Source organism: Manis javanica, chromosome 12 (genome assembly GCF_040802235.1).
Source record: "Manis javanica isolate MJ-LG chromosome 12, MJ_LKY, whole genome shotgun sequence".
Classification (NCBI taxonomy): domain Eukaryota; kingdom Metazoa; phylum Chordata; class Mammalia; order Pholidota; family Manidae; genus Manis; species Manis javanica.
In genome coordinates, this window is record NC_133167.1 from 84,334,051 (window position 1) to 84,360,467 (window position 26,417).

General features: G+C 46.3%; 1 protein-coding gene across 2 annotated transcripts; it reads left to right on the forward strand.

Annotated features, from left to right (window-relative positions):
* The first annotated feature begins 1,564 nt into the window (after positions 1–1,564).
* PLPBP (pyridoxal phosphate binding protein) lies at positions 1,565–16,048 on the forward strand. Of its 2 annotated transcripts, XM_073218924.1 has the most exons (9): positions 1,565–2,081; positions 2,259–2,447; positions 4,009–4,116; positions 4,198–4,233; positions 4,746–4,821; positions 10,193–10,327; positions 13,085–13,227; positions 13,677–13,775; positions 14,719–16,048. In XM_073218924.1, the coding sequence occupies exons 3-9, from the start codon at positions 4,066–4,068 to the stop codon at positions 14,848–14,850; spliced, it is 672 nt and encodes a 223-aa protein (XP_073075025.1). In that variant the 5' UTR covers positions 1,565–2,081; positions 2,259–2,447; positions 4,009–4,065; the 3' UTR covers positions 14,851–16,048. The 2 variants fall into 2 exon arrangements, with proteins under 2 accessions (XP_073075025.1, XP_017529507.1); XM_017674018.3 differs by lacking the exon at positions 2,259–2,447.
* The last annotated feature ends 10,369 nt before the right edge of the window (positions 16,049–26,417 follow it).

Consider the following 26,417-nt stretch of genomic DNA (forward strand, 5'->3'; position numbering starts at 1 on the left):
CATCTTGCTCTCCCTCAAGGTACCTTTACAGAGAAATGCCTCAATAAATGTTGACTGGATAAGCAGGGGGCAGGGGAACAAACGTCTTGCTCTGGAGGAGCCCTCTGGTAAGTGGGTTACACATGTTACTTTGATTGATACTTACTACAACTCTAGTGACTAAGGAGCTAATGACTCCATTTGAGAAATGACAAACTGAGCAGCTCAGTCCTGTGCCACACTATGCAATCTTGTCACCACTATCCTTATTGACTTGCAAGTTTAAACCACTTCTGATGCTTTTGGGGAAACACAAGTACACTATGGTAAGGGAGTGGGGCGGGGGGGCCTTGTTCAAAGGGACCTGATCTAGTAAATGACAACATTCCTCCTTGGATCATAGTGACCTGTCACCTGCATTATACATCCCTTGCCCCTTGGAGGTATTAATGGTTTTTAGAATGTTTACCTCATAGCACATCACTTTCAGTACGTCACGCTTACCCAGTCCTTCCTCAGTAAATCCACACCGTTACCCCCCACACTGACTGCTGGCTAGGGCCTGTCAACTTTGTATCTCTACAGCAGACATCAGTTCACACTGTGAAGGGCTACTTCAGTCATTTTAAAATTGTTACCACTTTGGCAGGAATAGAAATGATCGAGTCCTATTTGAATACAAATACTCCTAGTGTCTTTGGCAGCCCTAGTTTACAGGTAACCTGGTATGGGTACCTGGTAAATGGAAACTTGCCAAAAAGTCCTTGATGTTAAGGACCCTAGGGTCTGCTCTAAGTAATTTTCCCAAGAGCAGAACACGTGAAATTTCATCTCAGTTCCTGGGGTCTGGGAAGACGATGAGAGAAAAAAAAAATATTGTCCTTTCTTTCCAGAAGGCTTGAAGTAAGCCCAGTCATCTCAAGACTTGGAGAACAAACCTTAGCCCTTTCTCCAACGTAATAGCATCCCACTCCATCAAGTTGAATTAATGTTAAAGGATCTATAAACACTACAGCCAAAATCGCTTTCCTTAACAAAATCGATTTCCTCCCACTTGCTCACAGCACTATTACATTTACTATTTTACGCTGTGTGTCAGCCTTGGATTATTTGGTTCCTCATCATGTTTACGACCGGCTTATTGCCCAGAGTTGGGCACACGAGAGACGAGAATTGGGCCGAACCGGCGCTGCGCTCCTGCTGGACTGGACAGCCGCCTGCGCCCCAACCCGCTAGGCAGCACCAGCCCCACACCTCCAGCGCGAAACCGTACGCTGGGCTTTGCAAATTAAGAAAATATCCCAAGTTTTCCTATCGGTTACATGTTGAAACCTTATTTTGGACATATTGAGTTAATTAAAACGTAAAAATTGTTTTGCTTTAATTATGAGTATTAGAAATTTTCTAGTTGCACATGCGGATCGCCTGATATTCCTATCGAACGCCTGGTCTAAAGGATGACGAGAAAGGAACCAGACATTTAAGTCAGGCCGTGTTCTTTAAGAAGTCTGTTTCACAAGAGTGATCTGAGACACCAGCCCTGTCTCCCGCCCTGGCAGCTCCCAACCCTGGTCCCCGCGCACGGAAAATCTGAGTCCCTGGCTCCTGGGACGCCGGGGACGGGCTACTCTGTGAGGGAACAGGACCCCGGGAACACGCCGCGCTTCTGGCGTCAGGAAGGTCCTTTGGGGGAGAGAGCGTCCGCGGCTCAGGCAGCAAGAATTCGAAGGCTCGCTGGGGGCACTGGAACGACGCAGGCGGACTTCGCACCCGCGCCCCCACGGCCAGAGCCCCAGCCAGCCACCCGAGCCAAGGGCCTGCTGACCAAGATGGCCGCCCGCTAGAGCGCTCTCGCCCCGCCCGCGCCGACCGCTGCCGATTGGGCGAGACCCCTCGGTGGTGAGCGGTGATTGGGCCACAGGGAGACGTGAGCTGGGCGGGACCGGAAGCCGGTCTCAGCCTTGGGGTGCCCCGGACGGGGGCTCGGTGGGGGTTCCCGGGGGATGTGGAGAGCGGGCGGCATGTCAGCGGAGCTGGGAGTCGGGCTCGCACTGCGGGCAGTGAACGAGCGCGTGCAGCAGGCGATGGCGCGGCGGTCGCAGGTGAGGAAGGGGACCGCGTGGGACGGCGGGCAGCAGCTGTGGGGAGGGGGGCGCCGCGTGGGAACGGGTCGTCACGATGACGCAGAGGGGTCTCCCGAAGGGCGGAACCCTTCGGCAGCCTAGGCGTTGGCGCGGGCTGCAGAGCCCCCCAAACGCTCGCGGAAATGACCCTGCCAGGTTTTCTGAAGGTTGACTTAGTTGAAGCAAGAAGTTTCCGCCACCCGGGAAAGTGACCAGTCCCCAGGCATCGTGACCTTTGCCCATCCCGCCTCGTGTAGCGGACTCGGGAAGGGCCAGGCGCCAGAGGCTGCAGGAGAAGACGTCTACTGCGAGCACCCCGCGGAAGCCGCATCTGCCTGAGATCACGTGTGTGGTAGCATCTGACAGCTAGTAGATGCTCAGTAAAAGTTAGGTCCGCCCGTAGGCGAAGGCGAGGGTAGATTAGTCCGACTTGGAGGCACGAGCACTTAAGGGTCTGGGGCAGGAAGAAGCTGACATCCAATCCCAAGTAGCCTAAAGGGCGATTTCCCGCCACCACCTCCCCCAACCCGCCTTATGTTTTGTTTCCTCTTGGAATTTTGTTAAACCAGAAGTCCACATTCTGACCCTCTCAGTGCACGTTTAAGCGAATGGTGTGGGATAAGACATACCTGAACAGAGAAATCGGATGTTTCTGATCAAGCACTCATGGTGTCAGAACTCAGAATGCTGGCCTGTCTGGAGACAGAAGACCTGTTTTAGTCGTCTTTGGCTACTAATTAGATGTTTCCTTGAACAAGTCACTTAACTATCCTGGCCCGGAGTTTCCCTCCCTATCTACATAGGCAATAGAATGAGCTCTGATTGCTCCGAACTCGCTCCTGGCGTTAGCATTCTGTGATTCTCAGTGATTGTCCTGGAAAGACTAGGGATTTCCCCAGGAACCATCTCTGTGGGAGGTCCCCTCAGCATCACTCTGAGGGGATAGATGGGCTGCCTGTTCCACTTCTCTCTCGGGAAACCATTGATTCTTCCACAGAATCCTGAGAGTTGTGACGTGGTCTCATAAAAAGCCAGTAATACCACCCTCAGAAGGAAGAGGGAACTTTTTGCTAATTGATCTGACTCTTCAGACCCTGCAAGGATACTGTGATTCTGTAAAAATTGCAGAAGGTGATGGGGTACCAGAAAATTGAGCTATTTAAGAGTAGGTGAATCTCCTATTGCCTCTGTGTGTGTTTGGAGTGCAGGGAAGCCCCACTGTTTATTAATGGCCATGAGGGGGTGTTGGACAGGCCTCATCCTGAGTCCAGAGCTTTCTGTGTTCCTGCTTCAGCTCTGGCACTGGTTCTTGATTAGACTGAATAGTAAATTACATAGCCACCCTGAGCAGGCCACTTTTTGAGAGTTACTGGGGACAGTATTAATAATTACACCCGTACCAGAATGAGTTTCAAAACTGTTAACCTGGGCGTTTCAGAGGCCAAGTGACCTCCCTTTTAGTCAGCGGAATGCCTTTCCTTAAGCAATTCTTAAGCTTCCAACCTTGGTGTGCAAGAGAATCATCTGGAGAGTTTGTTAAAAGGGAGAGACTCTGAGACTCCAGCCCCAGAGAGTCCGGAGGGGTACTTAGGGAATGCTGATGGAGTGGGTCATAGGCTGCATTTTAAGGAAGTACTGCTTTTACTTACCTGCCCAGCTTTCCTGAGAAAGAAGTGCCTTTTGTTAGATATTAAAGAAGCTAACATTAGATTTAGATGCCATGCTTTTGAAAAAAACATGATCAACATTATTCAAGGCTTATCTCCCTGCAGCATTAGAAAAACAGAGCTTACCAAATGCTAAGGTAACATAGATCTATGCCGTCTGTTCTGCAAGATCTGTCTTACAGAACGTATTGGGATACTATTCCCGAACATTCTTTCATCTGGCTCTTTCCCTCTGGCAGGATCTCCCAGCCATCCAGCCCCGGCTAGTAGCAGTCAGCAAAACCAAACCTGCAGACATGGTGATTGAGGCCTATGGTCACGGCCAGCGCACTTTCGGGGAGAACTATGTAAGAGCCCCTTTCCAAACTGCCTTTGGAAGAGTGGTGATTGACAGTCAGTGGTGACTGACTTGTATTTTTACCCTTTAGGTTCAGGAGCTACTAGAAAAAGCATCAAATCCTAAAGTAAGTAGGTATCTGAATTTTTTAGTTTGTATCTAAATCTTGGCTCATCATTTGAAAATTAGACCCATGTTGGTGGCTGAGTTTTAGATTAGAGCAGGAGGTTGGGCTGGGGGTAGAAATGTCTGTGCATTCACCTTGAACCCCAAATATTTCTCAGCTAGGTTTTCTTTCTTTACTAAGACTATAATTGTCTCCATTATGGTTTTTTGGATATGGTGATTTTAGGAGCTTGCTATAGTCTTGGATCCTTTTGAGATTTGAAAGCTTTTATCAGTTCATCTTTAAGTTTAAGGGGTGATACCTGAAAGATGGAGGGAGTTGATGGAAACAAGGAAAAGAAACAGAATAGAAGAAGCCTTAGATTTTTCTCTCAGTATCCTTAGGAGCCTCGCTGAGGATGGTGGAAGTGGTTTTTTTTGCATAAATTTGAAAAGTCGGAAGAGAATGTGCAAGGTATTTGTGCCATCAGGGCCTCTGTAAAAATCTAAGACAAACATGGTTTTTCTCTTCAGATTCTGTCTTCATGTCCTGAGATAAAATGGCACTTCATAGGCCACCTACAGAAACAAAATGTCAACAAACTGATGGGTAAGAGAAATATATTTGTCCTTTCCCTTTAAATAAAAGGCTAAGTAAAATATAATAATAATATACAATTATACAAATGTAATACAGTGTAATTAAATATAGTAAATAAAGTAAAATTATTAATTTACTTCAGAAAAATTTAAACACATAAAAATGACCTGCGATTCAGTGAGATCGAGTAATGACAATGGAAAACGTTCTTGGGGTGAAAGGGTTTATATCCAACTTTGTTCTCACTGTGGCAGGTCAATCACTAGAACCCTGTCCACTCAGAGCAAGTCTGCATGCAGTGAGCTGGTCTCTGCCTCTGGGCCTCTCTGCCCCCTACAGCCATCTCTGTCTCTGTCCTCGGTGCTGCCACCCTCCAGTCTCTGCTCTCCTGCAGCTGTGCCCCCGTGTCTCCCAGAGCACTGGGCAGAGCTCTTTATATAGAATCAATAACAACATATTGCCCACACATGTGTAGCAAGCAAGCCAACCAGGGCCAGGTGAGAATCCTGGCCACAGGAACCTTCACTTTATCCACAGACACAGAAAATAAGAACAAAAATCATGGGAAGTGCTGAGCAATGCCATTTATCAAATCATAACTGAAATGCAACCATAGTTAGGTTAAGGATACAAGGGTCCAAGAAAAAGTTTTTCAAAAATCTGTGAAAACCAATTGGCTATATAGAATTTACAATAAAAAGTATTGTATATGTTAACATTATTTGTAAAGTGTGTGCTCTGCATCCTTTATATCAATACATTTATATTCAACTTAAAAAAAAAAAAATGACCTGCGGAGATCTTGAGTAACTGAATGTTTATTTCTCTCAAGGGGTCATAACTAAAATAACCTGTATTTATTTTTTGAAATAGCTTTATTTTGAAGTATCATTGACATAATAAATTGCATATATTTAAAGTATACAATTTGATAAGCTTTTATTTATGTTTGTACCTGTGAACCCATCACAACAATCATTATAGTGAACACATCCATTATCCCCAGGTTTCATCATGCCCCTTCATAACCCCTTCAGCCCAGTCGGCCCCACACCCTATCCTCCAGTACTGCTTACCTGCCTTCTATCCCTAGGGATTAATTTATATTTTTAAGAGTTTTATATAAATGGAATCACAAAGTATTTTTTTGTCTGGCTTTCACTATTTAAGGTCTCATCCTGTTGATACCTGTATCAGTGGTTCACTCCTTTTTATTTATCCATTCACATTTGGGGTTACTTCTAATTTTTGGCCATGACAAATAAAATTGTTATGAACATTTGTGTATCTGTCTTTGTATGGACTTTTCCTTTTCTCTTGGAATAAATACCTGGGAGTAGAATAGAGGAATCATATGATAAGCATATGTTTAACTTTTTTTTGAAATTGTGGTAAAATACACATAACATAAAATTTACCATCTTAACAGTTTTTAAGTATACAGTTGTGTCATTAAGTACATTCACATTTTTTGCAACTATCCATCTCTAGAACACTTTGTCTTGCAGAACTGAAACTCTGTACCCGTTGTGTACATTTAACTTTTTAAAAAACTACCAGACTGTCCTCTAAAGTGGATGTGCCCTTTTACATTCCCACCAGCAGTGCTCAAGTTTCCTCCACATCCTTGGCCACACTTAATATGGTCAGTCTTTACATTTTAGCCATTCTAACAGATGTGTGGTGGTGTCTTTGCATTTCCCAAATGGCTAATGGTATTAAACATCTTTTCACATGTTTGTATCTATCTTTTGGGATAAGTATCTACTAGGGTGTTTTGCCTGTTAGTTGAATTGGATTCTTTCTTTTGACAAGGAGACTTCTTTATATATTCTGGATACTAGTCCTTTATCAGATAAATGCTGTGCAAATATTTTCCCTCAGTCTGTTGCTTGTCTTTAAATTCTAGTGGTGTCTTTTGAAGAGCAGAAGTTTTTAATTTGATGAAGTCCACTTTATCAAGTTATATTTTTATAGAATATGCTTTTGGTGTTGCATCTAAACAATCTTCCCCTATCTTAAGGTCACAAAGGTTTTCTCCTATGTTTTCTTCTAGCAGTTTATAGTGTTCAGTCTTATATTAAGCTTCGTGATTCACTTTGATTTTTATATATGGTGCAAGGTATGAGTTCCAAGTTCATTTTTTTACATATGAATGCCCAATTGTTCCAATCTCATTTGTTGGAAAGACTGTCCTTTCTCATTGCATTCATTTGCACCTTTGTCAAAAATCACTTATCCATGGGTTTATTTCTAGACTCTCTACTCTGTTCCATTTGTCTACTTTCTACTTGTTTGCTTTTATGCTGATAGCATGCTATTTTGATTTACTGGAGCTTTGTAATAGTCCTTGAAACTGAATATTGTTAGGTCCCAATTTTCTTTTTCAGTTATTTTGGCTCTTCCAAGTCCTCTGTATTTCCATACCAACTTGGCAGTTTCTACCAAAAAAAATCAAAAGTCCTGCCAGGAGTTTTATCAGGATTGTATAGGGTATATAGATCAATTTGGGGAACATTCTCACATACTATAAAAATACTGACTCTGCCAATATATTAACAATGCATAGCTCAGCATTTATTTAAGTCTTCTTTAATTTTGTTCAGTAATATTTTTTAGTTTTCGTTGTGCAGGTTTTCTTTATTGTCAGATTTATCTGTAAGTCATGTATTTCGATGCTGTTTGTTAAAGCTGTTACTGCAACTTCTGATTGTCACTAGTACATAGAAGTACAGTTGATTTTTGTTTATTCATCTTGTATCCTGCAACCTTGTTAAACTCACTCGAGTAGGGATTTTTTGTACATTCCATATAATTTTCTACATAGATAATCATGTCATCTGTGAATAAAGAAAATATACACCTTCCTTTCCAACCTGGAACCCTTTTATTACTTTTTCTTGCCTTTTTATACTAGCTAGGACCTGCAGTACAATATTGAGTAGAAGCACTGAGAGTGGTCATGCAGGTTTTTCATGGGTGTTCTTTATCAGAAGGAAGAATTTGCCTTCCACTCCTAGTTTGCTGACAGGTTTTATCAGGAGTAGATGTTCGATTTTGTCAAATGCTTCCACTGCCTCAATTGAAATGATCATGTGGTTTTTCTTTTTTAGTTTGTTAACATGTTGAATTACATTGTTGACTTTTAAATGTTAAGCCAACCCTGTATTCCTGGGGATAAACACACTTGGTCTTAAAGTATTACCCTTTTAATATAATGTTACATTTGATTCGTTAAGTTTTGCTTAGAATTTTTGTATCAATATTTACAAAGAACATTGGGCTGCAGTTTTATTTTAAGGAGTTTGATATCAGGATAATACTGGCCTCATTAAATGACTTGGGAAGCATTCTCGCCTCTTCAATCTTTTGGAAAAATGTGTGTGGGATTCATATTATCTCTTCCTTAACTGTTTGGTAGAATTCACCAGTGAAACCTGGAGTTTTCTTTGAGGGAAGATTTTTAACTATAGTTTCAGTTTCATTAATAGAGCTATTCACATAATCTGTTTCTTCTAGGGTAAGCTTTGTTAGTTTATAGCTTTCAAGGAGTTTGTCCATTTCATCAAAGTTAACAAATTTTTGAGCATTGGTTGTTTGTAATATATCTTTATCATCCTTCCAGTATCTGTGGATGATGTCAACAGCTCTGTAGTGATGTCAGCTCATTCTTGATATTGGTAATTTTTATTTTATTTTTTTTTCCTAGCCTGTCTGCCTAGAGGTTTATCAATTTTATCAGTCTTCTCAAAGAACCAGTTTTTAGTTTCATTTATTTTTCTCTATTGTTTTATTATTATAATATGTTTATATAAACAAAAATAGTACTGTGTCATGGGATTTATAACATACATAAAAGTAAAATGTATGACAACAATAGCATAAAGAATAGAAAGTGAAAAATGAAAGAATACTATTATAAGGTTCTTAAGCTCTAATTGAAGTGGTATAACACCACTTAAAGGCAGGCTGTGGTAAGTTAAACTTTAAAGCAACAATAAAATAACACAATAGAGAGTGCTGATAAGTCAGCCAAGGAGACAGAATGGAGTATTAAAAAATACGTGAACTGATATCTCATTTGGTTTTGTAGTAAAAAATAAGAAACAATCTAATGTCCATTACTAAGAGTAAGTCAAGTAAATCGTGACCATCTGCTCTGTGGAATGATGCAGTTAGAAAGCACCAGTAGCTGTGTGGTCCTGTCAGGAGAAATCTCCAATACATATCTCTACCTGGAAGCAGGCAACCCACTGAACATTTAGTGTGATCCAACTTACATGATTTTTTTTTTTAATTTAGCTAGAGGTTTATCAAGAGATTGTATATGTGGCTGTGTGTGTGCTTCATTGGGAAGACATACACTCAGCAGGCTCTGGGAAGAGGCCTCATCCCCAAGTGTCAGCAGCAGTTTCTAGGGCGAAAGGCTTTGACTTTTTACTGCAAGTACTTCTATATTGCTTAGTTTTTGTTTTTGTTTTTGTTTTTTACATCAAGCATGTATACTTTCTCTTTTTAAAATATGTTTAAGTGTAAATATATTAAGTTTTAAAAATATGTTTCCTAGCCTGAGTTTAATTTCAGTACTAAGAATATGGAGCTTGCCTTAGTTTCAAATCATAGCTCTAATAATTGTTAATTTTGCACACTTGAATAAACTATTCTTTCTGGCCCTCAGTCTTCCCATTTGTAGAATGGGAATAATAGTAGTGCTTCATGAACTATGGTAAAGATTAAAAAGAAAAAATGCATGTAAAGGGATTAGAATATTGCCTGGGAGGGTTAGTGTTCAGTAAAAGGAAGTTACTGAGTTGCTTCTGTCTTTGTTGTTGTTTGTCTGAGGCAAGACTAACATTTCACTTCACAGGCATCTTTGGAAAAAGAATATGGTTTCCGTGACTTCCGTGTCTCTCTTAGCTGTCGATTTTCAGGTCACTCTGAGATCCTTGTGCACCCCCGTCCCAGAAAGTCTGTGACATGGCGACATGACCAGCAGGAACTTGGCCTCCCGCTGGTAATCCTTTGTTTGCTGTCCTCCTGCCTATTTCTCGCCATGTGACCTCAGATACAACCAGATCAGGTCAGCTCCTAGGAATCTCCACAGTTACCAGCTTCTTGAAGCACACACATACGCAAGCTGCCTGATGTGGTGAAGTCCACATTTCCTTTCCTGTTTCATCTTCACTGATGAGACAGTGACAGGCTGACATTCGAACTTCTATCTAATAAAACTGTCGCATAAGTCTTAGCAGAACTGAGACTTCACTGTCTTTTTCATTTCCTAGGAAATTATTTTTCCAGCTGCAAGTGAAAGATTTGTTGCATGTTGCTGGCTGCAGTAGGGTGAGTGATAAATTTCCTTACCTCTTTTTCATTACAGCGGTGCCCAACCTGTTCATGCTAGAAACTGTGGATTCCATGAAGCTGGCAGACAAAGTGAACAGCTCGTGGCAGAAAAAAGGTTCTCCTGAAAGGCTAAAGGTTATGGTCCAGATTAACACCAGTGGAGAGGAGAGTAAGTGGCCAGACCTGAAGCACAGATCTTTCTCCCCTTACGATGGTTGAAGCTAAGGAAGAATGGCAATTCTGATGGCACACATCTGATAGCTAAGGTTATAGGAAGGACCACAGACCTTTCAGTAAACTTTTTATGTAGGATCTAGATGGCAGAGTGATCTCCAAGCCAGTCCACATATAATTCTTTAATGTATCGTGGTTTTGTTACTTCTTAATTTGGGGGCGGGAGCAGGACAAGAGGAGTCAGGGAGCGAATTGTGACTTTGATCTGAAAATTCTTAAAACTCACCATCACTTCTGAAAGAGATGCAAATTACATGGACTTAGCATGACAGTGGGAGAGAATAGAATGAAAAATCATTGCAAGCACCAGTTCGTGAGTATCTTTAAGGGACTTGGCATAACAGTGTAACACAGTGAAGAGAGCATGGGCTTTGAAATCAGAGTGGCCCTGGGTATGAGTTCCACCACCCTTCCAGCTTGCTAGCCTCGGGTAAGTTACCTAACCTCTCTGTACCCCAGTTCCCTGGTTTGGCAGTGCTAACATGATAGTGCCCACTTCAGAGGGTGTACTAAGGAGTGGGCGTAATGCAGGTAAAGCTGTTGCATAGAAGCTGCACATTGTACTTGTTCGCTACTTGTTAAGAACAAGTGTGAACAGAATGAACAAAACAGCAGTAGACTCAGAGACACTGAGAAGGGACTGGTGGTTAGCATGTGGAGAGGTTGGAGTCGGCATGTGGGGAGGGGGATAAAGGGACACAAAAATCTCAATCATAATGTAAGCTGGTCACAGGGATGGTAGTACAGCATGGAGAGTAGAGCCAGTGATTTTGTAACATCTTCCTATGTTGACAGATAGTCACCACACTTGTGGGGGTGAGGATTTAATAATGTGGGTAACTGGTGAACCATTATGTTGTATACTTGAAGCCAGTATAAGATGTATATCAACTACTTCAATTTAAAAAAAAAGATACTAATGAAAAAAAAAAAAACTTACCAAAAGGGAAAAAAAGTGTGTACAGATCTGTCATGTGTGCACAATAATCAAAGCACCAGTATTCCCAGATAGGCATCTATTGTCCAGATAGGCCCTGGAGTCGGGCCACCTGGACTTAAATCCCTTTTCCGCAGTTCCTAGTTGTGTGACCTTGGAAGAAATGCTTAGGTTCCCTGTGCCTCAGTTACTCCTCTTCAGAATGGAGATGGTAAGAGCACTCGCTTCTTGGGGTTATTGCATTGAATGAAGAGCTCTTAGCATTTGTGCCTGGACTCAGTGTTTGGTAAATTTTAATGGTTATCATTACATGTACCTGCACCCAAATTGTACATTACGGGCATACCTCATGTTACTGCGCTTCACTCTGTTGCACTTTGCAGATAATGCATTTTTTACACTTGGAGGTTTATGACAGCTCTGCATGAAGCAAGTCTATCTGCACCATTTCCAACAGCATCTGTTCACTTTGTGTCTCTGCATCACATTTTGGTAATTCCCATAGTATTGCAAACTTTTTTCATTATTATTATATTTATTATGGTGATCTATAACCAGTGATCTTCTTTTTAGTGGTCTGAATAGAAGATCAAACCAGCCACAACATCTCTATAAGCCAAAGCCCAATCGAGAGCAAACCCCAGCTCTCTTCAATTCTGTGAAGGCTGAGAGAGGGGAGGAAGCTGCAAAAGAAAAACTGGAAGCTAGCAGAGGTTGGTTTGTGAGGTTTAAGCAAAGAAGCCCTCTCCATAACAGAAGTACAAGGTGAAGCAGCAAGGGTTGATGTAGAAGCCGCAGTAAGTCATCCAGAAGAAGCTCTAGCTCAGGGAATTAGTGAAGGTGGCCACACTAGACGGCAGATTTTCACTGTCAGTGGAACAGCCTTCTACTAGAAGATGTCATCTAGGCCTTTCATAGCCAGAGAGAAATCAGTGCCTGTCTTCAAAGGACAGGCTGACTGTCCTTTTAGGGCTAGTGCAGCTGGTGACTCTGAGTTGAAGCCAGTGCTCCTTGACCATTGTGAAAATCCTGGGGCCCTCAAGAATTACGCTCAGTCTGCTCTGCCTGTTCTCTGAGTGGAGCAACAAAGCCTGGATCACAGCACATCTGGTTACCACATGGTTTACTGAATACTTTAACCCCACCAACATTGAGTGAGGACCCTCTCCTAGGAAAAAGATTACAACTTGCAGAAAGCCCCAATGACTTGTTAGCATCTTTTAGCAATAAAGTAATTTTAATTAAGATACATACATTGTTTATTTAGACATAATGGTATTATACACTTGAAAAATTACAATATACTGTAAACAACTTTTATATGCACTTGGGAAACCAAAAAATGCATTTGACTCCCTTTATTACATTATTGGCTGTATTGCAGTGGTCTGAACTGAACCTGAAGGGTCTCCGAGGTCTGCCTGTACATTATCAACAGAGGTAAACCTAACATTTACTCCAGCTCAAGTCTGTGACATCATTTCTTGGTGATTAGCTATAATTTTCCCTGATTAAAGATGGAAGGGAATGTTCTTAGCATCTCCATTTGATGAATGAGGGAAAAACATCCTCAGTAACGCCTAGAACTGCCAAACAAACAATCATTTGCTGCAGACTCCTCCGTTGTTGATTGGCAAGTGCAGTCAGATTTTGCGAACATACACGTGTTCTTCTATATTGGTGTAAATGTATACTATGTAATAGATACTTTTTTTACAGTTTTGGTGTAAGTGTCTTTGGTTTCTTTTTGTGAAGGTAAACATGGCCTCCCACCTTCAGAGACAGTAGCCATGGTGGAACACATAAAGGCCAAGTGCCCCAGCCTGGAATTTGTGGGGCTGATGACTATTGGAAGCTTTGGACATGATCTTAGTCAAGGACCAAATCCAGACTTCCAGGTACTGGGGGCTGAAGATGCAGGGGGTTGCTTATGTGCTTAAGAAGCACCTGAGCTGAACGCTGTTCTGGGTTGGCTGTTGTAGTGAATTTCAACATCATCCCAGATGTTGCCTGTCAGGCATTATACCCTCTTCTGAACTCTTATCATAAGAAAAGGAGAGAACAGGTTCCCAAAACCTGCAGACCTTCCTCAACTCAGTTTGAACCTGGCTGAAACAGTCTTTGGAGACAATGAGCTCTTTCTGCCTCTCCAATAACTGACAGTTTCCTTGAAAGTCAAAGAGTTTGCTTAAAAAAAAAAATCCCTTTCAGTAACTTCTGGCAATGCTGACAGACCTTGAAACGAGGAGGACTTAGCTATCCTTGTCAGAGATAACCCAGATTCAGCCCCTTTGCGGCATCCTTGGAGAAGGTGAGGATAAAGCAGGCGTCCCATCTGTCTCGTCAGGTGTTAGTGTCCCTCCGGGAGGAGCTACATAAACAGCTGAACATCCCTCCTGAGCAGGTTGAGCTGAGCATGGGCATGTCCGTGGACTTCCAGCATGCGGTAAGTGTCCCCAGTGCCCTTGTCTGCCTCAAGGGCAGGGTCTAGAAGGCCATGGCGAGAATCAGGTTTTGCTGGAGAAACCTTTGGCATGCCTCATTGTAGCAGTAGGGCACCCAGGATCCGTGGTTCTCAACTACTCTAACATCCCCTCCCTGCCTGCTATTTTTTTGAAATGAAATGTTTAAACTTATAGCCTGACACATAATTTTATAAAACTCAGTACAGTTCCCTCACTGGAATCTAAAGGAAAATAAGAAATAAAACTATAATTTTTTTAAAGGCATGTTAGTATGTACGTGCTGGGGCATGGATATTTATCAGGAAGTCATAACAAAGTGGTGTGATATTCAGTCTTATGTGTAGATTCACTGTGAAGACAGCAGCTGTGAATACATAATGATGGAGGTGTGCTGTATTGCCAACTCAAATATGTGACTTTCTAGAACAGCAAATAACTTCAGAACGTTCCAAAAAATCAAAATATAAGCTCCCCCCCTGTGTATACAGTAGTGGCATTCCTAGAAAACTCCATATATTAAAACAGTAAAAAAAAAAAAAAAAAAACACTGTGTGTGTAAGTAAAATGGAATTAGATCCTGTGCTCAAATCGTTATACGGAGGTTTTCGCCTACCTGACCCTGGAGCACTGGAGCAGCATGTGGGCCGTAAGACAAGCCTTCACTGTGCTGCCGGGCCCCACCCAACTAAATACCACTCATAATCCCCAATCACTGTGAGGACCAAAGAAAGCCTTCCTTATTTCCTACACACCCCCAGGAGGTAGTACTGCTCCTGAGAACCATGGCCCCGTAGTCCTCTTCAGCTCATGATCACCATTCTTCATAGAAGCCTCTTCAGAGCCAGATGAGAGGAACAGCTTCAGCATTTGCTGCATTTCATTATTTTCAGCTCAGTCCTCAATACTTTCCCTGCTTTTCCACAGATTGAAGTAGGATCTACAAACATCCGAATAGGAAGCACCATTTTTGGAGAGCGTGATTACTCAAAGAAACCCGTCCCAGACACGTCCACGGCAGACCTGAAGGCCCCGGTGGAGGTGACACAGGCACACTGAGCCAGCCGGCAGCCAGCAGCGGCTCCCTGGCTGTGGACCTGTCCCAGAAGACTAATTATGCACTCACCTGGGTTTTCATTATGATATCCCCTGGGTCACAGCACAGCCATGAGCTCTGATCTGCAGGGACTGAGGACCAGGTGTGTTGGTGGAAACCATCTGTACTCAGTGTCTGACATAAGAAGCTTGCTTCACATAGTGGCTTTGGATTGGATCTGAGAAACCCATCATTTCTGCAGAACAGATACCAAATCAGTAGCCGGGAAGTGATTTCAATATTGAATCCTGAGCCAGGGCACCAGCCAACGCATGAATGCCTTTCCCAGGTTTAAATTCGGCCACTGATGCCTGTAGTCACCAAAGTCAGAAGGACTCCCATTTGGCATTGACTTACTCCCTGTGGTTACCAGCTACACACAGAGCCCTGCTGAGAAATCATCTCTGCTGCTCTGGAGCAAGGTGATTTTTGCCCCCAATATCCACTCCACCCAGTAAATATTTGTCTGCACTCTGGGGTGGCAGGTTGGGTAACTTGAGGAACCAGCTCAGGTTAATTCTCCAAACCAAGATTGTTGTGGGTGAGAGTTTGTGTCATGGGCCACCTGGCAGTTGTGACCCTGAAAATGGCAGGTAGCACAAATGGGCGTTCCCAACAACCTCCTGATGAGACAGGACTTTGAGCTTTTCCCCCAGGTCCCATAGCTATGAGAATTAAATGATAGGATTTCTCTTTCACTATGATCCTCTTTAGGGTGATTTCTTATCAAAGACCAGTGAATCTCATAGTTCCCCAGAAATGAAAGATTCCTTCAAGGCTGGTTCAGGCTCACAGTTTCAGAGAGCCCTGGCTCTGAGGCCCCTGTTGCTGAGGAGTGCTCCCAGGCACGTGGGTGTGCCGCCAGAATTGTGCAACTCTTCTCAGTTGTTACTCAAGTAGCAAGATCTTCAAAAACCAGAAAGCACAATCCTCAGACAGTCAGGACAGATGACTTCAATCTGGGCGGTGGTTTATTTTCTAGCTGTTTTTTCTTATTTATTCAAGCCCCACTCTTTAATTTTATGAAATAACTTTCAGAACATGACACCGCTGCCGAATGTAATTTTGTAAAACTTAAACCGTTATGATTCCTGGACTGTTTCAGTCAAACTATAATGTGATATTTCAGAGTCTATTTAATAAAAATGTGATTTTGAATTATACCATCTGCACCAATTACAAAGCGATTAGAAGATTTACTTTCTGTGATTTGGTGCAGTGCCTGAGGATCACAGGAGGGGCACTGGAACCAGCAGGAACAGCTGTGTCCGTCAGGTGGCACTGTGCCAGCCCCGCTTGGGAGAAGGGCTCCCCATGGGTCATAATGCAGCCCAGGCCGTGCTGTGGATGAAAGAGAGATTCCGAAGTTCTAAGGGCAAGAAAAAAGTGGTGACATCTGAGGAATTACACAAATGAAGGGTTGGTCACCTCTTGCTCCAAGAACCTCTGTTTTAAATGGCCTCTAGAGGGCGCCTTTGGCTGACCTGCAGGCTCCCAGCAGGCAGATTCCTTGGCCGACTCACCTCAGCGTCACCCCCTTCCTCATAGGGCAGAAACAGGCCTGAGGACAGTTTTCCCAAGTGGTGGGCTGCCTCCTGCAGAGCCACTCAGCTCCTTCAGACCCCTCATGTCTTTGCTAACCTGGCCAAGGGTCCTGAGCATGGCTGTGGAACCTTTGGGGAGAGGTGAACTGGCCTGAGCAGTAAAGAACTCTGGCTATTGCCAGGAAAGGAGAACAAAGAATGGGGCGAGCCAGGGGACACTGAACCGAACCCAGATATGGCAAAGAGGTCCAGGTAAGTTTGCCCTGTGCTCCCAGCAGGGGGGCCCTGGGCAGAGAGGAAGCTGAGCACCACTGTGGCGCCCTCTTCTACACCCAGTGGGCGGCGGGTCTGGGCACTTGCAGCGTGTCATCAAACCGGTGACGGCCTCCCGAGTTTCCTGAGCCACACAGCATGCTGCCCTGGGTCAGACCCATCCCTGCAGCCCAGCAGCTCCTGACAGTGGTGTTGGCCTCAGAAAGCTTGGGTGCTCAAAGCCTCCTAATCCATCAAGACTTTGTCCTGGGGAAGCTCCTCAGAGATTCCAACCACTGCACCTCTTAACAAAGCACCTCCTACTATTCCCATTGCACGTCCCTCCCTGCCTTTTTAAACATTTGTGGCCCTGCCATGTCTCCCCTGTATTCTCTCCTTTTACCCTTAAGACAGTTGGTAGGGTCATTAAGGCTACTTGGCAGTATCCCTTTGTGGACAGGGCACTGAGGCCCAGCGAAGGCTCAGGACACTCCTGCCTGAGGTCAGGGTGAGTGGGCAGCAGGGCAGGAAGTAAACTCAGCACTCTTAATTCCCGATCCAGAGCTTGATCGCCCTACCAGACAAGGACCTTCTGTTGTCTCAGGCCGTAACAGTTGCTAAGCAGCATATTCTTAGGTTTATAGGCTGAATTTAAGAGACCCCTATATCCAGTAAAAGAAATGTACGTTTTTAGTCTATTGTAATTGTTGGGAACTGACCCATCTTAATGCAGGACAAACTTGGAAACCACAAGCAGTGGGGATGAAAAGGAAGGAGAGAATTAACCCAGCCTGAGTGGAATTCACTGTCCCCTTCTGCCATTGTGTTCCTCCCCCAGGGTCTGGCTGCAAGGCTTAAAATGTGCAGAACTGTGCCTTCTCCCACTAGAACTAGACTGGCGGGGAATTCTGGGACACTCTTAAAACCCAAGACATCTTTATTTCCAAAAAGAAGTCCCCAAAGCTCAAAAGGAAGAAGGACTCGCCCACTGATTCCTGAAGGCCCATGATAAGGGTGGATGTCGTCAGTGGTACGATTGGAAATGATTTGCTCTGGGAAGTAGTCTTTACCATGAAATCAGTTTAATGCTATTACATCAGCCTCATGACTAAGGGCATAAGAATCCAAACTGTCCACCAAGATGGTTTACTAATCTGCCCCCTCTCCTGGAGAAGCACAGAGGTAAAAAAAAGGGTTTCTATCTCACCCAGTCTGTATCAAGAGGCAGATACTAATGGCTGTGTGTGGTTGAGTAGCTATTTGCAAGATAGAGGGCTCTTAAAACTTGAGTTCCTCTCCTACAGTCACTTCAAGGGACCTCTGATCTAGCTAATCCTTTTTTCCTATAAAGTCCAGCACAGCTGAGTTGAAATGACATGTGGTGAGGACAGCTGGGACTGGTGGGGGTGGGGGTGATGTTTAGCCCATTTCTTGTATTTAGAATAAATTTTACAAGCTCAAGCTCCAGAGCTTTGAGATCACAAAGGAGCAAGGGCGCCACCCTTTGAATGCCAGAGTGGCTTCTCAAAAAGTTGGTTTGCTGACTGGCATGCCAGCACCTACCCCCACCCGAGCGCCAGCAGGGCTGTGTGGCTCTCCAGCTTCAGAGCTAAGCTGGACGCAGCTGCCAATCTTCAAAATAAAATCAATGTGTGACCTTATTCACCAGCTATACCGAAGAAACTAGCACAAGCCCTGTAGCACAAGCGAGGGCCAACTTTGAAGCCCAAAAGGGAAGATGAGAAGTTGGGAGAGAGAGAAAGGGGAAAAAACTTGGCTGGACATGAAAGGTATCTTGCCTGTCTGTTCCCCATTAGATGCAATTCTCTCGCAATCTGCAGGCTCAACATAATTCTTTTGACCAGAAACTCTCTGGAGAGATAGTGTCAGAAGGAAAAACAAACAGAATAGCATCTCTGACAGCAAAGTCACTCAAAAACCTATTTGGGAGGGTGGGGAAGGGGGAGATGTCAACACATAGGGGCAAGCACTTCTCCACAGCCAGCCACATGTGGACACATGCTTACCCTGCGATGGGACAAGGACCGGGAGGTTGGTGTGCAAGGTGAGGCCTCCCCAGGAGGCAGAACCCCAAGTCCTCTACCCTGCTAGCCCCTCTATGCCTCAAGATCCACCTTGTCTGGCTTTTTCAACTGCCCTCAACACAAAGCCCACAACACTGGGCTTTTTGCAGCCCCGTGGTGTGCTGAGAATTCAGAAGGATTGCCTTAGAAAAAGGGGGTCCCAATGTGTTCTAATTCTACTTTCCCATTTCTGACCACCTCCAGCAGCCAAAAGCTGAGAACCCAGCTATCCCTATAAGGTGGCAGCCAGCTCTCCAGGAGCAAAAGTCCACCTTCCCCCACCCCTTCAACCTGCCTTTGAGCTTAGCCATTTAGTGTTTGTGAAGCCAGGCCCCACCCTCGCCTGCAGGAGCCCAGGGAGTAAGGACTCCGAAGTTGGGGGTGCAGGGCGGGTGAGGGTGCAGTTCTGTGCTCAAGTTTCTGGGGCGGGCTTCCTGTTATAGGAGAGAAACTTTTTTAAAGGAAGAAAAACTAATCAGAAGAAAGAAGCAAGAGTTTTCCCTGCCTTTCGAACTTGTTTATGACTAGGATATCTGATTTCAGCAGAGGAAGCCGGCACTGAAGCAAGGTTTTTATTGGCCGTGAGCAAGAGGAATTCAGGGTTTGCCTTTGATTTGACTTCCCCAGAACAGGAGGCACATGAAGAGTGCTCGCTGCTTTGATGGAGCAGCCCAGTCCTTGGGGGCCCCAGAGCGCCCTGTTTCTGCAGCCCTGACTTAAAACAGAATCCCCTTGGAGAATTAAGGTGTTGCAAAGGGCCCAGAGTAGAAGTGGCCTCATTAACATTTCAGAAAGCAGAGCAAAATAGCGGACAGAAGTTACCAAGTTCTGCAGTTGGCTTGGGCAGCAGAGGCTGTGCCGGCTGCCCCCCTTCCCGGAGTAGGGACCTGGAAGAGGGAAGGTCAGGTCTGGTTGAAAGCAGTGTCTCTAGCAGGCAGACCGAGGCAGGCTGCAGTCACAGGGCCAGGCCTGATGGTTTCAGTGTGTGGGGAAGATAAAGCCAGAGATCTGCAAAGGCAACCTCAGCCAACAGCGCTCCTCAGCTCAGCTGGGCTGGCCTCTGGGGAGAGCGAGCACCAGCTGGGCCTCAGGCTCCAGGAGCTGCTCATTCCCCAGGGCTCCCCACAGACACCTTCAGGCACAGAAGGCCTGTCTGGGGTCTGGAGCCCCCACCAGCCTGTTCTCACGCTAGCCAGCCTAGCCTTCCTGCCTCCTGTGGGCTTCCAAAGCAGGGTATCCTCCACTGGAGGCACGGGTTCCTCCATTTGGACACCCGCCTCTCTCCCTTTTTTCCTCTCTGTATCCCATTTCCAACTGCTTTGCCCTGTGACACCGCATGCCCTTCCCCCACCAACCGCTGGGGCCAGGAGAAACCTTGGAGCTGAGATCTCCGGTCCCTGCTCTGCTTTGCCACTCAACCCATCAGTGGGCAGGAGTTTGCTGGCGAGGGTGCTGGGAGCCAGGCCTGCTTTCTGGTCGTACAGCTCCCTTCCCGGCCCAGCTTTGTTCCCCAGGGGCTGCGGGTCTACCTGGGAACCACCCCTTTCCTCTCTCTGGATGTGTGCCTTCGGCACCAGTCACAGGCCTGTGTTGCAGACTGAGCACGCCCTTGGCCGTGGTGTTGGCTGTGCCTAGCAGGGCCCGGCTCACCTGTGAGGCCCAGGCCCATTTTGGTGGCCACTGTGCCCTTTGGAGTTTGGACCTGTGAGCAGAGGCCCAGAGCCCAGGGCAGGGGGTGGGGAATTCGGAACAGGGCGCTCACTGTGTTTCAAGGAACCCAGGCATCAGAAGGACTTTATGCAGTAAGTTTAAGAACATACTCACAGGGAGAGGAGTTGCAGGAGTAAAAGTAAATGGGCCTGGCTGGAGGTGAGGAGCGGCTGCATGCACTCCTGCACATGCACACACACGGATGCACACGAAACACGTGCATACACATGCACACATGCACACACACATACACAGTCATCATGCTCACTCCAAGCCTCTGGCACCAGTCTGTCTGAGTTTGAATCCCAAATATGTTTCATATCAGCCAAATTACATTGGGCCAAAGATTTAACCCCCTTTCTGCCTCAGTTTCCTCATCTGTAAATAGGGGTGATTTAAGAATGACTGTTTCGTGGTATTTGTTGTGAAGTTTAAGTGTGATCAAGCATGTAATGTGCTGTACACAGGACCTGGCACATAGTAAGAAATCAGTAAACATTAGCAACAGGGCACTAGCCCCAGCTTGGTTGGGCTTTTACAGTCTGTTTGAATCTCCACGGAGAGAGCCAGGGTGGAGCTTGATGGACAGAGCAGATAAGAAGAGTCAGGGAAAACTGCTGCTTTCCTTATAAATGAAATATGATCCTTTAAGGCTGAGGAGGAAGGAGACCCTCCAAGAAGCAACTGAAGCTCAGAGGGCCCATGACAAGCCCACCTCGGGGGTGTCTCCCTGAATACAGCTGATAGATTGTGGCTTGACGCAGGGGGATGGGAAGGCCCAGCTTCCCCTAACACACTGCCCAAACATGGTCACCCAGCCTTCCTGCCCCGTCCTTGTAGCTGTAAACTGCAGACCTAGCTAGGGGCTGGGGCATCCAAACAGCAAAATCAGCCCAGAGTGAAATCAGAACTAGACACATCCTGCAAGGGAGAGCCCACTCCTCCCTCTCACTGGCCCTCCCAGCCCAGGGCCCTGGGGTTGGGGGGGCCCCAACACTCCGGGCTTGTCTGAGCCAACCTCTGCCTCTCCTCCTGCCCAGACTCACGCCTGCAATGTCTCCACCAAGTGGCTTTTTGCTCCTCTAGTTTTCCTCGGTGTTGCCTCATGCCTGCCGGAGTTGCAAGGCGCATGTGACCTCCACCCTGGGCCAGGGACACCAGAGATTGCTGCCCGTGCACACCACACCCAGGTGCAGTGCGAGGCGAGGGGCGGCGGGCCAGTGGAGCCACCCGGAGTCCCTACTGAGTTGACCCTGCTGTAGTCCAGAAGGGAGTGAGTCCACATGAGTCCACCCCAACTCTTAAAAACACACACACTCATAGGCACACTCACACGCACAGGCGTGCACACACACACAAACACACAAAGGTATGAACATCTTACTTCACCTTGTTGAGTTACGACGTTACTCATGAGCAAGAATAACAGCCACACGGGGCAGCAGTGAGGATTAAGTGACACAGAACCCACCAAGCGCTCAGCGCCTCCATAAATGTGACTCTTGTTCTCCACGTTTTTTTTGCAATCTGGAAGCCGCATGCCCACACACCTGCGGAAGAACTCCAGCCCCCTGCCACCTTCCCTCTCCTCCGCCCACCAGCCCCCACACACACTCTTCTGACTGGTGTTGCTTTGTCTACTCTGGGGCTCAGGGAGAGGGGCGGTGGCCTGTGACAGCTGCTTGGGGGAAACCCTAGGGGTGGAGAGGTCCCTGGGGGTGGGGAGGCCTAGAGGAGCAGGCCACAGAGCCCAGCGAGCCCCAACCATGGCTGCCTTTGCCCACCAGAAAAGGCCCTCCCTCTGCAAGCTGATGAGTGGAGAGGCCTCCTGAGTCCTAACCCATATGTAAGACCCGGGCAACAGAGATGGGTGCTCTGAGGAGCCTGAGAACTGGTGGGGGTGCCTGAGGGGCTGGCCAGGGAGAGGAAGCGAGGGGCCTCAATCTCCCACCCCTTTACTCCCTCCAGCATTATGGTCTCTCCCGTGTCTCCGGCACCCAGCTCTCCCCTGCCCAGAGTGAGGCTGCTGGCCTTCCCTCTGTGAGGCTGATGCCCACTTACGCTCCAGGTCAGGTAGCCGGCGCTTCCTCAGAGAGGCCTTTTCTGCACCCCCGTGGGCACTGAAGGCCCCCTGCCTTCCATGGCACTTACACAGCCTGTCATTCTACAGGCATTTGTGTCCTTACCTGCTCATTCACAGCCTTTCCTACTGGACTATCAACTCCATGAGGGCAGCCACCATGGGTTTCCTTTTTTAACCACTGTATCCCCCGTGCAGTAATTGGGCCGAATTCTTGATTTTCTCCCTAAGTCTTACCCTTCCCGAGTCTCCTCCAGCTTAGCAGATGGTGAGTCCATTCTTCTCATAGCTCAAGACAGCTAGGGATCATTCCAGACCCATGTTCCTCCCGCCCAATTGGAGTGTGTCAGGGAATCTGCTGGGTTCGGCTCCCACCTGTGTCGGAGTCCAGTCTCTCCTCACTCCCTTTACATCCTCCTTCGTCCGAGATGCCAGGACATCTCCAGTGCCTGGCCTCCTGCTCTCACACCTGCCACTCTCAGCACAGCAGGCAGAGAGGATGGGAACCATCTAATTCAGGTCAGATTACTCCCCTTTTCAAACCCTCTGGGCTTCTCTTCTCATTCAGAATACAGTTCAAATTCCTTCCGGGTCTTTCAGTGCCCTGCATGGTGGGGACGTGGGGCCAAGGGTGCTATTTCTCTCCCCCTGCTCACTTGCTTCAGCTCCCACAGCTCTGGTCCCTTATTTATTTCTTCCTTGACTGGGCACAGCAAGCGCTCCCCTACCTTGCTGCCACTTGCTCGTCTCTCTGTGTGGAATGCTCTGTCCCCCAAAATCCACATGACCTGCTCCCGCATTCCCTCTGGACTCTGCTCAGAGGCCACCTTGTCCTTCTTTATTCCCCCCCACTGCTTACTCTTGCTTCATCAATCTTCTCCCTGTCTACGAGATTTTATATACATATTTGTTTGTTTACATATACTCTGTCTCCGTCTGCTATCCTGTTAGCTCTATGAACAAACTCTCTTTTGGTTTACTGCTGTATCTTTGTGCCGGAAATGGTATCTGGCACATAGTAGATGCTCAACAAATGTGTTTAAAGAAATGACTCAGACCTCAGTAACACTTTGTTGAACAAGATAAATAAACGTCTCTTCTATTGGTTGGGCACTAAAACCAGCTGGGAATCATAGAAATAAGGAAGAGAATTCCCTCTTCATGGACTTTTCATTCTAGTGGAAGAGTCAAATATGTAAACAATGAACTACTACCTAGGATAAAACTAAGTAGGTACCAAGAAGAAAAACAGCACCCAGCTCTCATAACATTGACTGAGTGCTTGAATGTGCCAGGCTGGGGTGTTCTCCAACAGCTCCTGAGAATCCTACAATTTAATTCGATTTTGACACTGACTCCTCAGAGTTACACAGACCCCACAGGGTACAGGCTCGGTGCCACAAGCCTGCCCCCACTTCCGACACTGGCTGCAAGTCCCCGGCCACCTGCACTTGTGGCAGACCGGCTATACATTAGGGGTGTTCATGAGCCCCTCTTAAGTTTCTATAATTTACTAGAATGGCTCCCAGACTCAGGAAAACACTTTACCTACACTTGCTAGTTTATTTTTAAGATGGAACTCAGGAACCTAGCCAAATGGAAACGATGAACATGAATAGGGCAAGCCACAGGGAGAGGAGCTGGAGCTGCCACAACCTCGCCAACTGGGTCACCTCCCAGCACCTTGATGTGGGCACCAATCCAGAAGCTCTCTGAGTCTCATTGTTCCAACGTGTTTATAGACCTCAAACTCCAGTACCCGCCACCCAACTCCACAATGTGTTTCCAGTGGGTGGCACTGAAAGTTCCATCCCGCTAACCAGTTGGTCCTTCGTGTGACCAGCCACATCCTAGCATAAACTTGGGTTTGCTCAGAGATGCCTTATGAACAACAGAAGACACACTTATCACTTGGGAAATGCCAAGGGTTTAGGAGCTCTGGGGTCAGGAACCAGGATACAGACCAAATCTGTTTTTGTATCATACCACACAGACATCATTTACATGTAGTTGACTTCATCATCATCATCATCATCATCCTCGGAAGTCAATACTATTTTTATCCCCCATTTCTCAGATGAGGAAACTGAGGCTCAGCAAATTAAATGACTAGCCCAAAGTCACATGATCAGTAAAATGGAGAGCTAGAGTTTGAATCCAGCTTCGGAAGCCATGCTCTTCGCTACTGTGCTCCAAGCATGGAAGGTATTCCATCACCTGGGAACTTGTGAGCAGATTCACTGAAAGGGTGAGTCAGCTTTTAATAGAGACAGAGATTATGACCCTTTCCTGTGGCAGTGTCTTATATGTGGTCTAATCTGAGCCCAAAGGGAAGTACTTGCAGGCCCAAATATTTACCTGGGAGGCTTCCCACAATTCTTACTCATTCCTCTGGTTGAGACATGAGGATTTCTCTGTCATGAGCACCCTGTGTGGCTGCCCCAACAGGACAGGTGCTTAGCACAGTCCCCGGCACAGGAGGTACAGGACAGGAAAGAAAGCAGAGAGCTTAGAGGGCCTCCCAGGAGAGCCATCCTGGGAGGGAGAGAGGTGGGAGAGTGGGAGTGGTGGTCACAGGCCCTGTGGCCCCCTCATCTGTCTAAACTAAAGGAGCCCCATCACATTGGCGTTATCAATTCAATTATGGACCATTACCTCATCCCCTGCTGTCCTGGGTCTGTGTTAGGGTCTTCCTCTGAGAGGCAACAAGGCTCCGAGGGAGTTAGAAAACATAAGAACTAACAGGGGTCACCAGGGGTCACCGGGGCTGGCTGGGAGGAGCAGCACCTGGGGCCTGAGTCGTTAGCGCTGCTGCCTCTGCTCACCTTCTACACTTTCCCGCAGACTTCCTACCCCTTGCTTTCTGAGACCGGCATACTGAGGCTCCTTCGAAAGCATCGCCTTCCTCCACTCTGTTAGAAGAATAAGGGCAGGGGGCTAGTTCCAACACCAGCCATGGTTTGGACGCAGGGATCTTAGAGGTTTGGCTCAGAGAAGGCCAGGCAATCAAAATGAGAAAACCTGAAGTGGAAACGAAACTCTGGGTGAAATTGTTGAAAGCCCTTCTCCATCCTAGAAATTATAGAGTAGGACGATTAAAAATGTAGACGCTGGAGCCCAGAGACCTGTATTCAAATTCTAGCTCCATTACTCCCCAGCTGTGTTTCCATGGGACTTCACCCCCCAGTTCCCTGCCTGTTAAAACAGTCATCCCCACCCTGCTGTGAGGACTATATGAGCTAAGTCTTGTAAAAGGCAGTCCACAAGTGCCTGCTCCATAAGAAGCACTCAGGAAGTAGATTTTAGCTTTCCTGAAGCTCAGGTACTTCCGTGACAGCTCTGGGAGCTACCAGCATCTTGGAGGGAGAGGACACTGACACTTTGACCCCATATTCCACTCTCAGCTGCTCCTAAGTTGGGGGTGGGGGTGGGGTATCTGGTCTATAGTCTGGTAAGAGGCCCCAGTCACTCCTTTGCAAGGGAGAAGGAATCAGCATTGAAGTTGCAGGAAAGAAAGAGGGTGGCTGGCAGCTAGCACCCACAGAGGCCTTTGAGAGGGTCACAGTGGATGTGAGGCCCCAGACCCTATAGGGAATAATCATGGCGTAGTAGAGTCCATGCCCTAGACTGGACCAAAACTTTTGGTAAGCCCCCTCCGTCTTGCTTCAGTAGGGTTAATTCAGCCTGTCTCTGTTATCATGGGACTTAGCCCTACTCCATTGAAGAGTTTATCACACACTATCAGGGTGTATTTAATTGCTGAGATCCCTAGGCCAATTTCCTGAGGCTAGGAACTAAATTGGACTGTCCATATTCTAGCTCAAAGAAACGTCGGACAGAAAGATTTTCATTCCACCCCG

What these genes read in the sequence shown, in the direction of transcription:
- PLPBP (XM_017674018.3), top strand. Translation starts at nt 1,983, where the DNA reads ATGTGGAGAGCGGGCGGCATGTCAGCGGAGCTGGGAGTCGGGCTCGCA. An exon ending in AAATGTCAACAAACTGATGG is followed by an intron (nt 4,822 to 10,192) that starts GTAAGAGAAATA and finishes TTTTCATTACAG; the next exon opens with CGGTGCCCAACCTGTTCATG. An exon ending in TAACACCAGTGGAGAGGAGA is followed by an intron (nt 10,328 to 13,084) that starts GTAAGTGGCCAG and finishes CTTTTTGTGAAG; the next exon opens with GTAAACATGGCCTCCCACCT.